This window comes from Carassius gibelio, chromosome A11 (assembly GCF_023724105.1).
Source record: "Carassius gibelio isolate Cgi1373 ecotype wild population from Czech Republic chromosome A11, carGib1.2-hapl.c, whole genome shotgun sequence".
Lineage (NCBI taxonomy): Eukaryota > Metazoa > Chordata > Actinopteri > Cypriniformes > Cyprinidae > Carassius > Carassius gibelio.
Window position 1 is genome coordinate 1,387,221 of NC_068381.1, and position 13,761 is coordinate 1,400,981.

At 33.4% G+C, this 13,761-nt stretch overlaps 1 protein-coding gene across 1 annotated transcript in view; it reads right to left on the bottom strand.

The window, feature by feature from the left end:
* The window catches only part of LOC128021962 (nidogen-1), a 26,746-nt gene extending 12,985 nt beyond the window's left edge, over positions 1-13,761 (bottom strand). The window contains exons 1-9 of the mRNA XM_052609068.1: positions 13,573-13,761; positions 8,587-8,883; positions 7,354-7,586; positions 6,842-7,227; positions 6,619-6,759; positions 5,231-5,482; positions 3,186-3,386; positions 1,763-1,996; positions 426-563 (exon numbers count right to left, since the gene is read on the bottom strand). Of these exons, the coding sequence (XP_052465028.1) occupies positions 426-563; positions 1,763-1,996; positions 3,186-3,386; positions 5,231-5,482; positions 6,619-6,759; positions 6,842-7,227; positions 7,354-7,586; positions 8,587-8,883; positions 13,573-13,761 (2,071 nt within the window). The remainder of the gene's footprint in view (positions 1-425; positions 564-1,762; positions 1,997-3,185; positions 3,387-5,230; positions 5,483-6,618; positions 6,760-6,841; positions 7,228-7,353; positions 7,587-8,586; positions 8,884-13,572) is intronic.

Below are 13,761 nucleotides of genomic sequence, written 5' to 3' on the forward strand. Positions count from 1 at the left end.
TGATTTTAGGGTGAAATATAACCCTAAGATGTTCTGGACACTTTCTGTTTTGTGTGTGTGTGAGTGTGTGTGTGTGAGTGTGTGTGCGCATGTGTGTGTGTGTGTGAGTGTGTGTGAGTGTGTGTGTGTGTGTGTGATTTACCAATTAATAAAGTGAATGTTAATTTCATGCTGACTTTAAACTCTATTTACTTGAATCACTCTTTAAGATAAAAGCACTTGTTTGAAAGAGCAGTGATAATTCATGTCTGTGTATATCCTTCGATGCATGTAAGTGAGGTTAATAACAAAAACAAGAGCCAGATGTTTCTTTCAATGAAATCTCAAAGAGAGGAAACATCCCACGAATTAAACGCAGTATCTCCAGTGCATCGCTCTTCAGTAACTCAACACAGACGTCTGAACACAAACATGTGGATCATTACCGTAACAAACCCGTCCGTCTCCGCTGAATCCAGCCGCACATTCACAGCTGAAGTCTTTTCCTGGAGCCGGACGACAGACGGCGTTAGTGTCACAGCCGTGTCTCCCGGTGAAACAGGGATTCTGCTCCGGGACGCCACCTGAAACACACCACAAACTAAACCTGAACAGATTCAAACACACTTACGCTTTTAGATCGACAACAGAGAGCCCAAGCATGCTCTTTACTCTATTCTGAAACATTAAATACTCCACTTCTGTCATTTAAACATTAAAACAGACCAATAAAAAAATATGAGCTACTTTTTAACCCTTTCATTTCCATGCATCATTAATATCACCACATTAGAAATTATTAATTATAACCTGCAACTCCTGTAATATATTCAACTTTGCACACTGTAAAGCTACATTTAGGGCTTACTAAAAATTCATAAAACTATTGTAATTGTAATTTAAATAATAGCTAAATAAAAAACGATAAAATCGACAATTAATTTGAATGATAAAAAAACAAATAACCATCCAAATAAAATGCTTACTAAATATTAATAAAATCATTGAAATGTATAATTAAAAATAAAGTGTAATTTAAATTATAGCTAAATAAAAACCCATAAAATGTCAAATTAAGTGAATGATTTTAAAATAATAAAAACACAAAAAATTATAAAAAATCTTAAAAATGTGCATTTGAAAATAAATTGCAATTTAAATAAAAGCTAAATAAAAACCCATAAAATGCACAATTAAAACGAAAAATTGTATAATAATAAAACACATAAAAAATTATAAAATCTTAGAAATGTACAGTTAAAAATAAATTGTAATTTAAATAATCGCTAAATAAAAACCCATAAAAAATGTAAAATTAAATGAATGATTTTAAAATAATAAAACGCACAAAAAATTATAAAATCATATAAATGTACAATTAAAAATAAATTGTAATTTAAATAAAAGCTAAATAAAAACCCATAAAATGTACAATTAAAATGAACAATTTTATAATAATAAAACCCGTACTAAAAATTGATAAAATCACAGAAATGTATAATAAAATAAATAAATAATGGTATAACACTGGAGAGTAATGATGATGAAAATTCAGCTTTTCATCACAAGCATAAATTAGATTTTAACAGATATTCACACAGGAGACAGCTGTTTGAAATTGAAATAATATTTACACATTTTTAGTGTATTTTTAATCAAATAAATGCTGAACTGGTGAGCAGAAGAGCCTCCAAACTTTGAATCAGTATTGTAGGAGTCATGTGACAGAAGCCAGTGTTTAGCCGCTCTGCGTGTGTTTTATTTTCTGTGCTTCTTGTCTTACTGTGGACGGAGCCGATCTTGTTGCTCATGGCGAAGCGGATCAGCTGGTTGCTGGAGTCGTACATGACGAAGATCTGGTCGACGCTGAGCTGTTGGCTCGCCGGCACGGCGCTCAGGACCTCCTCGTGCGGACAGCTCTGGAACTTGATGTTCTGCGTCCACAGGTAGCTGTGTGTGTGAAGGCTACCGTCGGGCATGCTAACGGTGTACTCCCGCCGCGACGAGGACGTGATCACTGAGAACATCACAGAGAAGAGCCAAGACTGAAATAGAGAGGATGCATTAAACCGCACAAACTCATCTTTCCTCTTCAGGTTAAAAGGGTTTTTAAGGAGAACATAGGAAGCCGTTTGGAATCAGTTTCTGCTGTTATTGAGATAAATGCATGGTGGCAAAGGGGCTGTTAACACAGAACGTGATTTAGCATTTTTAAAAATGAGAGATGCACAATGGAACGAGAAAAAAAAAGCATTTTTAGAAATCAGACATGCATTTTTATTTTATTTTTTATTTTTTAGAATGCAGTGTCATGCACGATGCAAAAGACGCGAGGGCAACGGTCAAAGACATCTGAAAAGTGCATGTTTTTGTAGGAAAAAAACAGTAAAGCAGCACAATAGAATTGAAAAAAAGTGATTTTTTTCTTATTTGAGATGCATTTAATTTAAAGTTTGCCATGCCATGCACGAGATGATGCACAAGATGCAACGGAGCACATCGGTCATCAAGTGCATGTTTATATAGAAAAACAACGGAAAAAGAGTGAGTTATTAGTTTTACATCATTTTTGACTATTTATATGTATAATGACAGTTTAAAAAGCGTGATTTCAGCACAAAATTAAATTAAAATTAAATTAAAATGCATTGTACACAGCCTAATTATAGTGCCTTAAAAGTAAAACTTTAATAATAATAATAAAATCTATAATAAAATAATTTTTATCCCAAATAGAATAAAATATAAACAAAACTGACATAAAAATGAAACAAAAAAAACCTATATAAAAATTAAAAAACAAAGCTAGCAAAAAAGAAAAAAATTATTAATCACAAAATAAAATTAATCGGAGAATTAATAAATAACTTAAAATTAAATGTTTTATTAAAATTAAGAAAATAAATAAATTAAAAATAAAACAAATTCTACATAATTTAATAACTATAATACTATATTAATGATATTGCACAGGCTAATTTACATCTCTGATATCTAGATAAACTTAAAAAATAATGATAAAAAGTATAAATAATTAAAATTGAAAGCATGTCTAATTAGGTGTAAATTAATAATTCATTTCTTTTCATAATTACTATAGAAAAAAGTATTTTTTTTTTAAACGTTGCTTTGTAAACGATTTGTATTGTAAAAAGCGCTATATAAATAAACTTGAATTGAATTGAATCTGTCTGAGGTGGACTCACGGTTGCTGGAGTACTGGTAGATCTCTCTGTAGGGCTGGATCTGGACCGTGGCTCCTCGAGGAACCTCTGGGATCCTGCCGTCCAGTTCAGTGCTGATCATCAGGTGATCGTGTTCATCGATGCCACTGAACTCCTGTCTGATGGTCAGCCGCTCGTTCCCGGGCTGGAAGACCACCTCGGCCTGCCGTGTGAAAACCCCTCCTGGAGACCCCAACACAGGTCACACATTTCGGTTATAAGAGCACAGGAACGTGGTTTGAAAATGTTTCTAAACTGGTGACATGTCCAGTTTTCTTCTTGTGATTATAACGTTATTTAAAGGTTGCAAAAACGTTTCTCACAACATGCTATTAACTTTATTTTCACCCAGAATATAACTTTGATTTATTTGAATGTTTATTTTTAAACTTCTAAGAACGTTAAAATGTTATTTAAAGGTTACAAAGATGTTTTTTAAAACATTCTATTAACATTATTTTCAACCAAAACATAACATAACAAAACACAATTGTTTTAATGTTTTTTTAAAAATATATTCTAATGTTAAATGTAAATTTTTCTTCTTTTTATTATAACGTAATTTTAATGGTACAAAAATGTGTTTTAACATGCTCTTACAACGTTATTTTTTAATATATGTTATTTTGAGAACAGATTTTGAGATTTAATGATGATATAGTACAGAGGAAAGAAATATAATTGATGTTAAAGATAATATTATTAAACTAATAAAATGATATTAATAATAATAACTTATATAATAATATAATGGATATTTTAATTAATATGAATAATTACAATAATATTGTAAAAAAACAACATTAACAAAAATAACTTGATTAAATTATTAATTATAATAATATTGTAATATTATGTTTATTATTTTTAACATAATAATAATAATAATAAATAACAAAGACAACAATATTATTAAAATATTTAATATCATTATTGATAAATATTATTTACAATTATTATTAATCTTTATATTTGTGATTATTATTTAACTAACAACACAAATAAATTAATGATGAATATTATTATTTATTGTTGAAAATAATAATAATAAATATAAATTATTAAAATGATGAATTATAATGTTAATAATGTTGTTAATATTTAGTTAATCACATTTACCTACTACTACTACTACTACTACTAATAATAAACAATATAATAAATAAATATGAATAATTATTTAAAGATTTAAGGTAATAATACTGCTAATATTTAGTTAATATTATTAACAACTCATTATTATTATTACAAATAAAACATTTTTACTTTTATTAATATTGTTAATATTATTAATATCATAAAAATGAACATTATTAATCAATATTAATAATGAAAAAGCAGTAGCTGGAAGCAAAACAACTTTTTGGGTTGGAAATCGAATAAATGTTTCAGTTAATGTAATAAACTTAAAATAAACAATGATAACAACAACAACAATAATAATGATGTTATCAATATTAATTACAATAATAACTAAAACCCGACCGATTTTATCGGCCGATATGAGCCTGTCGCAAATATATCTGTATTTGTGAATTTGCCTCCGATACGAAGACAGTAGCGCAAATCTTTGAATAAATGTTCAGAAGTGAATAGAATTCATATAAAGTTAAATAAACTTCAGCTTTACTGTTCAGTGCACTGATGTCAGACTCATTTTGGATAATACAGTTTATCGTTAAATTGTCAAATGCCCTGCCTCAATTGATCACCGCATTTGAGTGACCATTACAAAAAAATGTGTTTATGTTTATACTGTATTCTATATATAGTACCACTAAAAACACACGAATGGGAAAGTGTCCAAACTTCTGACTGGTATATTTTACACAAAGAATATCGGCCGATATATCGGTAATATACATAACACTAACCGATTTTTACTCCCTAATATCGGTATCAGTATCGGTCCCCAATAAAACCCTTATCAGTTGGGCTACATCACAAACATTTTAATAGTTGTATTTTTTTCTTTTTAAGAGACAAGGAGGAAGCAGTAGCCTGAGTGATTATTGATCAGGTCTCACCGATGATGCTGAAGCCGTTGTGGTAGTCGGGTTGCTGCAGAGCGAAGGCCCATCCGATGGCTTCACCCAGAGCCGGCAGCGGCTGTAGAGACGGACCGATGCTGGACGGGATGCTGCTGATGGCGATATACGCTCGACCGTCGTTAGTCACCACGTACGAATGCAGGTCGTTGTTAGAAAACTCCACAGGAGACGGAGAATCACCCACGTAGATCCTGCCACTGACCTTCCCGTTCATCCTCTGAGGCTTGCCTGGAGATTCGGAAAACTACGGGATCATTCACTGCTCACATATCACATTCAGGGATTTCATGTTGTTTATTAAGAAATGATGAAGGAATTTCATATTAATGCTTGGTATCAGTTTTATTATCATTAATTAAAACCAAAACCATTAAAAAATAATAATAGTTTTTTAAATAAATTTTAAATGTTATTAAAAATGTTTTAAAAAATCATTTATTTCAGTTTGTTGTCAAAGCAACATTTCTCATTTTTATTTAGTTTAACTTTATTCCTCTAATTAAAAAACCGAAACAATAAAAAAAGACACAAAATGAAACAATAAAATATAAATTAATAAAATTATATATTTATTGTATGTATCTATACATATACTTTACATTTCTATAGATATTTTGAAAATGTTTTTAAAATATATATTTTCTGTTTTCATTTAAAAATATTTTTTTATTAAAAAAAATTTGCTTTGGAAACAGACTGATTTTTTTTAATACATATATTTTATATTATATATTTTTTATTTATTTTTACATTTAATTCATGTGTTAATAATGATTTAAAAATTGTTTATGCTTTTATATTTAGTTTAAATTAACTCTAAATTAACCCTATTGCAAATGAAATGATACATATACTGATTATATATGTTTAGATTTAAAATGATGTGACCCAGTGTTATTAAAATATACTATTATCATTTTTATTAATATTTTGAATTTTGTGTTATTTTTATATTTTCTGTTTTAATTTTAATTTGATTTAGTTTGTATAATTTTTTGTCAATTCTATTATCATTACTTTTTAAAATTTCTATAGTTTTTTTTTCAAATAAAAAAATTGCAAATTTTAATATAATTAAAATATAATAGTATATATTTTTATTAACATTTAAAATTAGTTTATATTTTTTAATTTTCACTTTAATTTTCGTTTACTGATTTAGCTTTTTGTAAAAAACTTTTTTTACAATATCGTTTTTATATTTCAGTTTTATATTTAGATATTTAAATGATAAAAAATGAAATAAAATACTTTTTTCATTCATATATTTAACATTTATTTTATTTTATTTCACATGATTTTAAGTGAGGATATTATTATTATTTTTTTTTATTGTGTGTTTTTGTTAAACCGTTGCGACTCACCCTCGGCGATGCAATCCTTGCCGTTGCCGTAATAACCAGGTTTGCAGTGACAGCAGTATCCATCAGCGTAATCTCTGCAGTCGGCAAACACAGAGCACTTGTGCTTGTTGCTGGAGCACGTCTCGTAATTATACGAAAACACTGGCAGGAAATATAAAGGAACGTTTGATATGGACACAGTGTAGACTTGTTGTGCTGAACATCGTCAGTGTTTGTGTCTCACCGTCGACGTTCAGCTCGTCTTCATCGATGATCAGCACCTGCGGGTTCTGTGGCTGCTGAGGCTGAACGAAACGATAATGATGCTGAGGCTCGTCAGGGGTGGACGACTCTCCGAACGGCTCTGGACTGGTGGAGAGAGGTTCATACGGCGCTTCGGAGGTCAGAAGATCCTCATGGTGTCGAATCCACGGGACTGACGGCTCTGGGACCAGAGAGTCCACCACAGTCTCCTCAGACGTGACCTCTGTGACCTCCGTGACCCCTGTGACCTCCGTCACCTGCGTGACCTCTGTGACCTCCGTGACCACTCCGGGTGTGATGGAGGTGAATAACGGAGAGGTGCCGATCTCGTAGACCCAAACGCCAGGCCGGCCCGAGTTTGTCTCCCTGAGAAGGGAGAATATCTCAATTTATCAAAACACTGCTTTCATGATGAACTCGCTCTCATGGAAATCAGTGGAGCTCAGATTATTAATAATACACTAATAACTCTGTTCAGAAGTGGGCTCTTACTGTGCGAGAGCGCTTATGGAGTCCTCGCTGTCTCCGGTGATGCGATAGTAAGCTCCTTGAGTGGACCCCCACCCGAACCATCCCTGGACCTTCCCTTCATTGAAGCCCACCTCGATCAGCTGATCTTCATCATCAATGAGAGTGGAGCCGAACTGCATGCTCTCCTCCGGATACAGCAGGACGGCATACGACGCAGACTCCATGTTTGCTACAACTAGCTGGAAGGTATTTCTCTGCAACAGATTCACGACAAGCTTGTATTTCAGGAAGGAAAGGCAAAACAGCTGGATAATGAGAAAAGAGATTCTTTTTAGTGCTGCTTTATAGATTGGAACTGAATCTGTACAGCTGAGGAACTTTGCAGCATTAACATCTTTCTGATTAACACTGTTAAGATGCTTTGAAACTATCTGTACTGTATACAGTGAAATGGAAATCAGTGTGACTTATCATAATGCATATTTTTCCATTTTGCAATAAAAACTGCATATTCATGCATTTTGCAAAAAAAAAAAAAAAAAAAGATTAGCATATTATTGCTAACTTTACATTTTCTTGTATATTGAAAAACAAATGCAATAAAAAATTGAAAAAAATCCATGCATATTGCAATAAAAAGTTTGCATATTCATGCATATTTGAAGACAATTACTTTACATTTTATTGTACTGTATATTGAAATAAAAAATACATATTCCTCAATACTGCAATAAAAAAATATCATATTCCTCCATACTGCAGGATTTTTTTTTGCATATTCTTGCATATTTCAAGACAATAACTGCTTATCATTGCATTTTGCAAGACAATAACTTTACATTTTCTTGTATATTGCAATAAAAATGGCATATTCTTGCATATTGTATAAAACCTTGCCTATTCTTGCATATTTGAAGACAATAACTTTGCATATTCATGCATTTTACAAGACAATAAATTTTTTTTTTATTGTATATTGAAATAAAAACCCTGCATATTCTTGCATATTTCAAAAAAATAATTGCATATTCATGGGAATTGCAATACAAAACTCCATATGTTCCAAGACGGTAACTTTGCATATTCATGCATATTGCAATAAAAAACAAATTTCTTTTAATATTCTTGCATATTGCAAAGCACTAACTCTGGATTTTCTTGCAGACTGCAATGCAATAAAAACTCAAAAGGTGACAAGACTTGACGGCTTAATATCTTAATGACATTAATAAGATTCAGACTTGAGGGACGTACCATATATTCACCTCCTGGTCCTCGTTCACCTTGAGGTGCCACGTTCTCCCAGGTGACGATGATGGCGTGAGTGGGTTCGATCTGTTCGTCAGAAGGAAACGCTTGTCTGATGTGCTCCGCGGCTCTCTGGAGCACATCAGGGCTTTTATCCTGGCGGAAATAGACGTACCCGGCCCCATCGGTGGTGTCCAGATCTCCCAGGAAGGCTGCAATCATACCAAAACTGGCCGGCATCTTCCCCAGGTACTCAGATTCATCGGCCGGGTGACTCAGAGAGATGAAGCCATTGGTGTTCACCTGCAGTGTGTGTGACATGAAACATTAATACGCACAGATCTGAACCAGTATGGATCTGTTTTGAGCTTCTTATGACAGCAGCTAGGAGAAAAACTGATGAGTTTTGATTTAAATGACACCCTGAGTGCTAGTGTATTACACTTACGTGCATAACTTTAAGGAATAACAATTTATATCATGTGGTTTGTTGTGATGCGGTAGAAAAGGTGAAAAATTCTACAGACATGCATATGTAGAGAGCATCTAGAAAAATTATTTTTTGTGCATTGCACAAAAAAAAAACACACCTTTTTAACACTACAACAAATTTTTTTGCATAATGCAAGAGAAAAAACATGCATATTGCAATAAAAATGTTGCACATTCTTGCGTATTGCAAGACAAAAACATTGCATATTCTTTCAATTTGTGACAAAAAACTTGCAAATTATTGCGCACTGCAATCTACAAAGTTGCATAATCTTGCATATTGCAATAAAAATGTTGCATATTTTTTCATATCCCAATAAAAACGTGGCATATTCCTGCATATTGCAATAAAAATTGCATATTCTTTCATATAGAAAATGTGGCATATTCCTGCACATTGCAATAAAAAATGATATTCTTTCTGAATGCAATAGAACTGCTTAAGGCACAAAAGCAATGTTCACAATTTTCAGGCAGAAATTAATAAAGCATAAAAAGAGCCCTGCTTGTAAACCAATGTAAAAACTGATGTGTTCTTCTTATAAATGTTTTTAATAGCATGCATAACTTTTGCTTTGTTTAGTAATATTTCAAACGAGTGAGAACCGTGACTCTCTTAATAAACTGTTCTTGCATTAAATCCGAAGCTGCTCCTCAGGCCTGAAGCCTAACACAAACAGTGCTGTGATCTTTCTTTCCTAAGGGTGATGCTGCTTGTTACACTCGAATGCCTCCACACTTCAAAAGGTGTTGTGACATTTAAACTCTGTGTGTTTGTGTGTCTAAAAGCTTTTCTTTGATGAGTGTCTGGCAACTACTTAAAATAAAACTGCAGGGGAGCCGCAAAGCATGTGAGAAGAAGGTCTCCTCCAGCTCCTTACTGCTTACATGGGGTTTAAATCTAAACATGAGCTCTCTCAGGATCTTGAACCTCAAGTAACGGAGGACGTTCTTCACACCGAAGTGAGAAAATCAAACCCCCACAATCTGTGTTTGACGTCTGCTTGATGGAGATGCGGAGAATCTCTGACAGCTGAAACAAACGCTTAAAGGGTTAACACACTTTTCTTGGGTCATTTGCAGTTTCGACAAGTGATCTGATAGAAGACGTCTCTGTTTCTAGGGGTCAAAATAATTCACACATGTCTCAAATTACACAACAGATTCTCCTCAAACATCAGTATTAAAGCTCATAGTGGTTCTCATCCAAGCGTCCATTTTTATAATGAATATACACTGAACTCGTCATCTTGCACACAGTAAAAATTTATTTTTCTAAGTTGTAAATAAAACAAAAATGACTGAATAACTTTTTTGGGGGAAAACACAATTTCAGTGTTCCTACTTCAAAATTGTATGTGTCTTATGCAGTTTCTTTGCGTTGCAGAGAGTAAAAATATATTTAAAGACCATTATCTTTTACCCCTTATACAGTAAATCATGGAAAAATCTGGCAAATTGAAAAATATTATGTAATCCTTAAAAGACATTCTCTTAAAACTACAGAAATGATTTATAACTGATCATTCCAGACGAGCTGTTAATATTGCAATAATAATCTTTACGTATTCTTGTATATTGCAATAACAACTTTGCATCTTCTTACATATTGCAATAATACATTTTACACATCTTGGATGTGCTTAAAAAAAAAACTTTGGATTGTCTTGCATATTGCAGGATAAAGACATTGCATATTCTTTACATACTGCAAATTTTATTACTTGTAGAAATTTTGAGTAAAAATAAAGATACTTATTTTTTATCCTTATCTAGTAAATCCCAAACGACTTGAGGTAATGCAGATTGAAAATAATAATAAACTACATACAGTAATATTATAAAAAAATAAAAAAAAACTCTGTATCTTCTTGCATATTGCAATAAAAAACTTATTCCAGGACAAAAACATTGCAAAAAAAAAAAAAACTCATGCAAATTAAAAAGACCAGGATGCTCCAAGAACAAGAATCAAGACATTTAATGAATTAAAAGAAACTTTAAGTGTCGGCTTTTCAATATTGATGTGAATAATGGAGGGTTTTAGAGTCATTATGGTTGGAATCCACTTCTAAAAGTCTCACATGTAGAAATGACCAACGATAACTCTTGGCTTTATAGAAGATGGACTGGAGATTGAGCACCGAATCAGAGTCACGCCATAGATCCGAGCGCTGAACCACTAATCCAGCTCTTGCAGCTGCTCCTCACAAAGGGAGGAGGTCCAGTCCATATGCATCGCCTCAGGGGAGGCCAGGAGAAATCAAAGCCACCTGGAGGAGCCACACAACCTCGCCCCGGACAGCAGGGGTACGGGAAACAAACGAGGAGTTGAAGAAGAAACAGATCCAGTCTGATGCATGACTCAAATTCTTGAGAAAATCCCAAAAACAAGACAAAACGGAAATTAAACCCTATAGAGCGATAAAGCTCTTCATGCTACCAACACAATTCCTTTAGACTTCTCAACTAAACAAGTCAAGTCAAATGTTATATCTTATAGCACAATGTGCATTGTTTCAAAGCAGCAAAAATGATTTAGTTTCCAGCCCTATAGGGTTCAAAAGTTATTTAAATAAATGTGAGTGCAAATTTGGACAGTTGGTGGCGCTAGAGAGATTGAGGTAGAGACTCCAAATTTGGTGTGGTTCATCTTCAGACTGTCCTCTATCTGTGTGCCAAATTTCATACATTTTTACCTTAAGGTTCTATGGGAAGCCAAGCCACAGTCTCTAGAGCAGAAAAAGAAGACTAACGGATACAATAGGAGCTTTACACACCTTTTGTGATTGGACGCTAAAAACACTGAATCCAATATTTGGTGATAATATAGCACAATTAATTTAAAATGGTTGCAGCTAGAAAGTCAAAACACTTTCTATATCTTTAGTTTTTGATGTCTAATCCAACAACAAGGTCTAGAGGAAAACTAGTAGAGCTGTTCCTCACAATCCTGAACTAATCCTGAACTTAAATGAAGTTCCAATGGGAATGGAAGCTCCTCCTACTTTTTTATTGTGTTCAAACCAGGTAAAATGGCAACCTTTGTTGAAGACAGTCCATCAGGGATGTAAATGGTGTTGGAAATGAATAGACCACAGCAGGACAGGAGGAAGTGCTTATAGAAACCTCTGGGCTGGAGCCATCAAGTCATCTACATTGAAGCCTCTGGCAAAACGTCAACGATGAAGACTATCACAGATCCATCTGGAAGCATACAATGCTACTTTTGTCTACTGAACGGTTGACAAAAGAACTTTTTGACTTCTGTTTCTAAGAGCCAGTGTTTTCTGATCTGTTTGCAAAAACGGGAACGTTCCCATGAATTCTGTGGAACATCCCACTTTAAACAAGGAGGGATTCATTGGCTATCAGTGGACAGGCCATATGGAAAATGTCATTCCCTAGGGAAAGCTGTGAGAAATCTCTACACAGGAAATATAAAAAACAACTTTTTTGGATGATCTCACATTATAATAAGTTGGAGGCTCTCCTAGACATTGAGTTTTACATTAGTAAGTCATTGTAGTAGACGCTTCCAAGCTGATTAAACAAACTAAAGTGAGAAACATCTTAAACATTTAGTATATTGGAGCCAACGATTGTCTCCAGATTGGTTCCTGCAGTCTGGTTAGATGATTAGTGAACAATGACTTTGTGAAAATCAACCAACATATGAATGAACAATTAAGAAGTGCTGGGACAACAGAAGATTGTGTTCAACTGTTAAAAGTGATGAAAAGGTGGAGGAGCTGTAAAAACATCTCAGTGATTGGAAATATCATGCAAAGTTAGTTTGGATTTCCAAAGAAGCTAACAGTTTTCAAAAGAAGCCATTTTTTCATTATATTCCCAATTTAATCTTTACTTCAAAGAGTGTAATATGGGTAAAAAATTAAATAACTCCACCATAGAACAGATTGTGTTTGGCTAAACACTTGTAGAGAGTAATCGAAAGCTGTAGATCTCTGATCAACCTCCAGAACCTAAACATGCGAGACTAATGAGCACATTTATAAGAGAACCACATCAGAACAGACACCTAAAGTAAATATTTATGTCTCTCCCCAGTGTTTTCTTTCTATGGGGGGCTTTTACTGTAGATACACAACTTTCAAGACCAAGAAGGAGAGAAAGGGGGAGGGAGACATCTTAATATGCACTGAATAGCTGCTGGATCTGTAACTGAGGGTTTTAGTCAATCCGAGTTAAAGTATTTTAATAAAAATCTAAATATCGTCACCGATAAGACGCTTATAGAAATGCATGCTCCCTTTTGGATCTCGAAGACTTTTTTTTTTTTTTTAAGATTTCATTCATTCAGATAATGAACTCAGACTTTAGAAATAACCAGCAATACAGAATAAGCATAATTAAACGTCATAATTCGAAACATTAGAGAAAAACGCGTTAGGATTATTTACATTTAATGCAAAAAAAAAAAAAAAAAAAAAAAAAAACAAGGGAAAAACGTGCAATGATTTTCGAAAGGTTACTTACGTAAACTTTATCGAACTTTCCTTTGAAGAAGAAGAGCGTTTGTTCCAGCTCGAGCTCTCGGACCGAATCGGTTGCAGAATCCAGAATCTTATCGCCGAACCGGATCCCGTAATCGAAGAGCTGCTCCCGGCTCAGACACCGGACCGACCCCAGCAGAGCCAGAAGCCCAACACTGCGCACGAGAGCCAT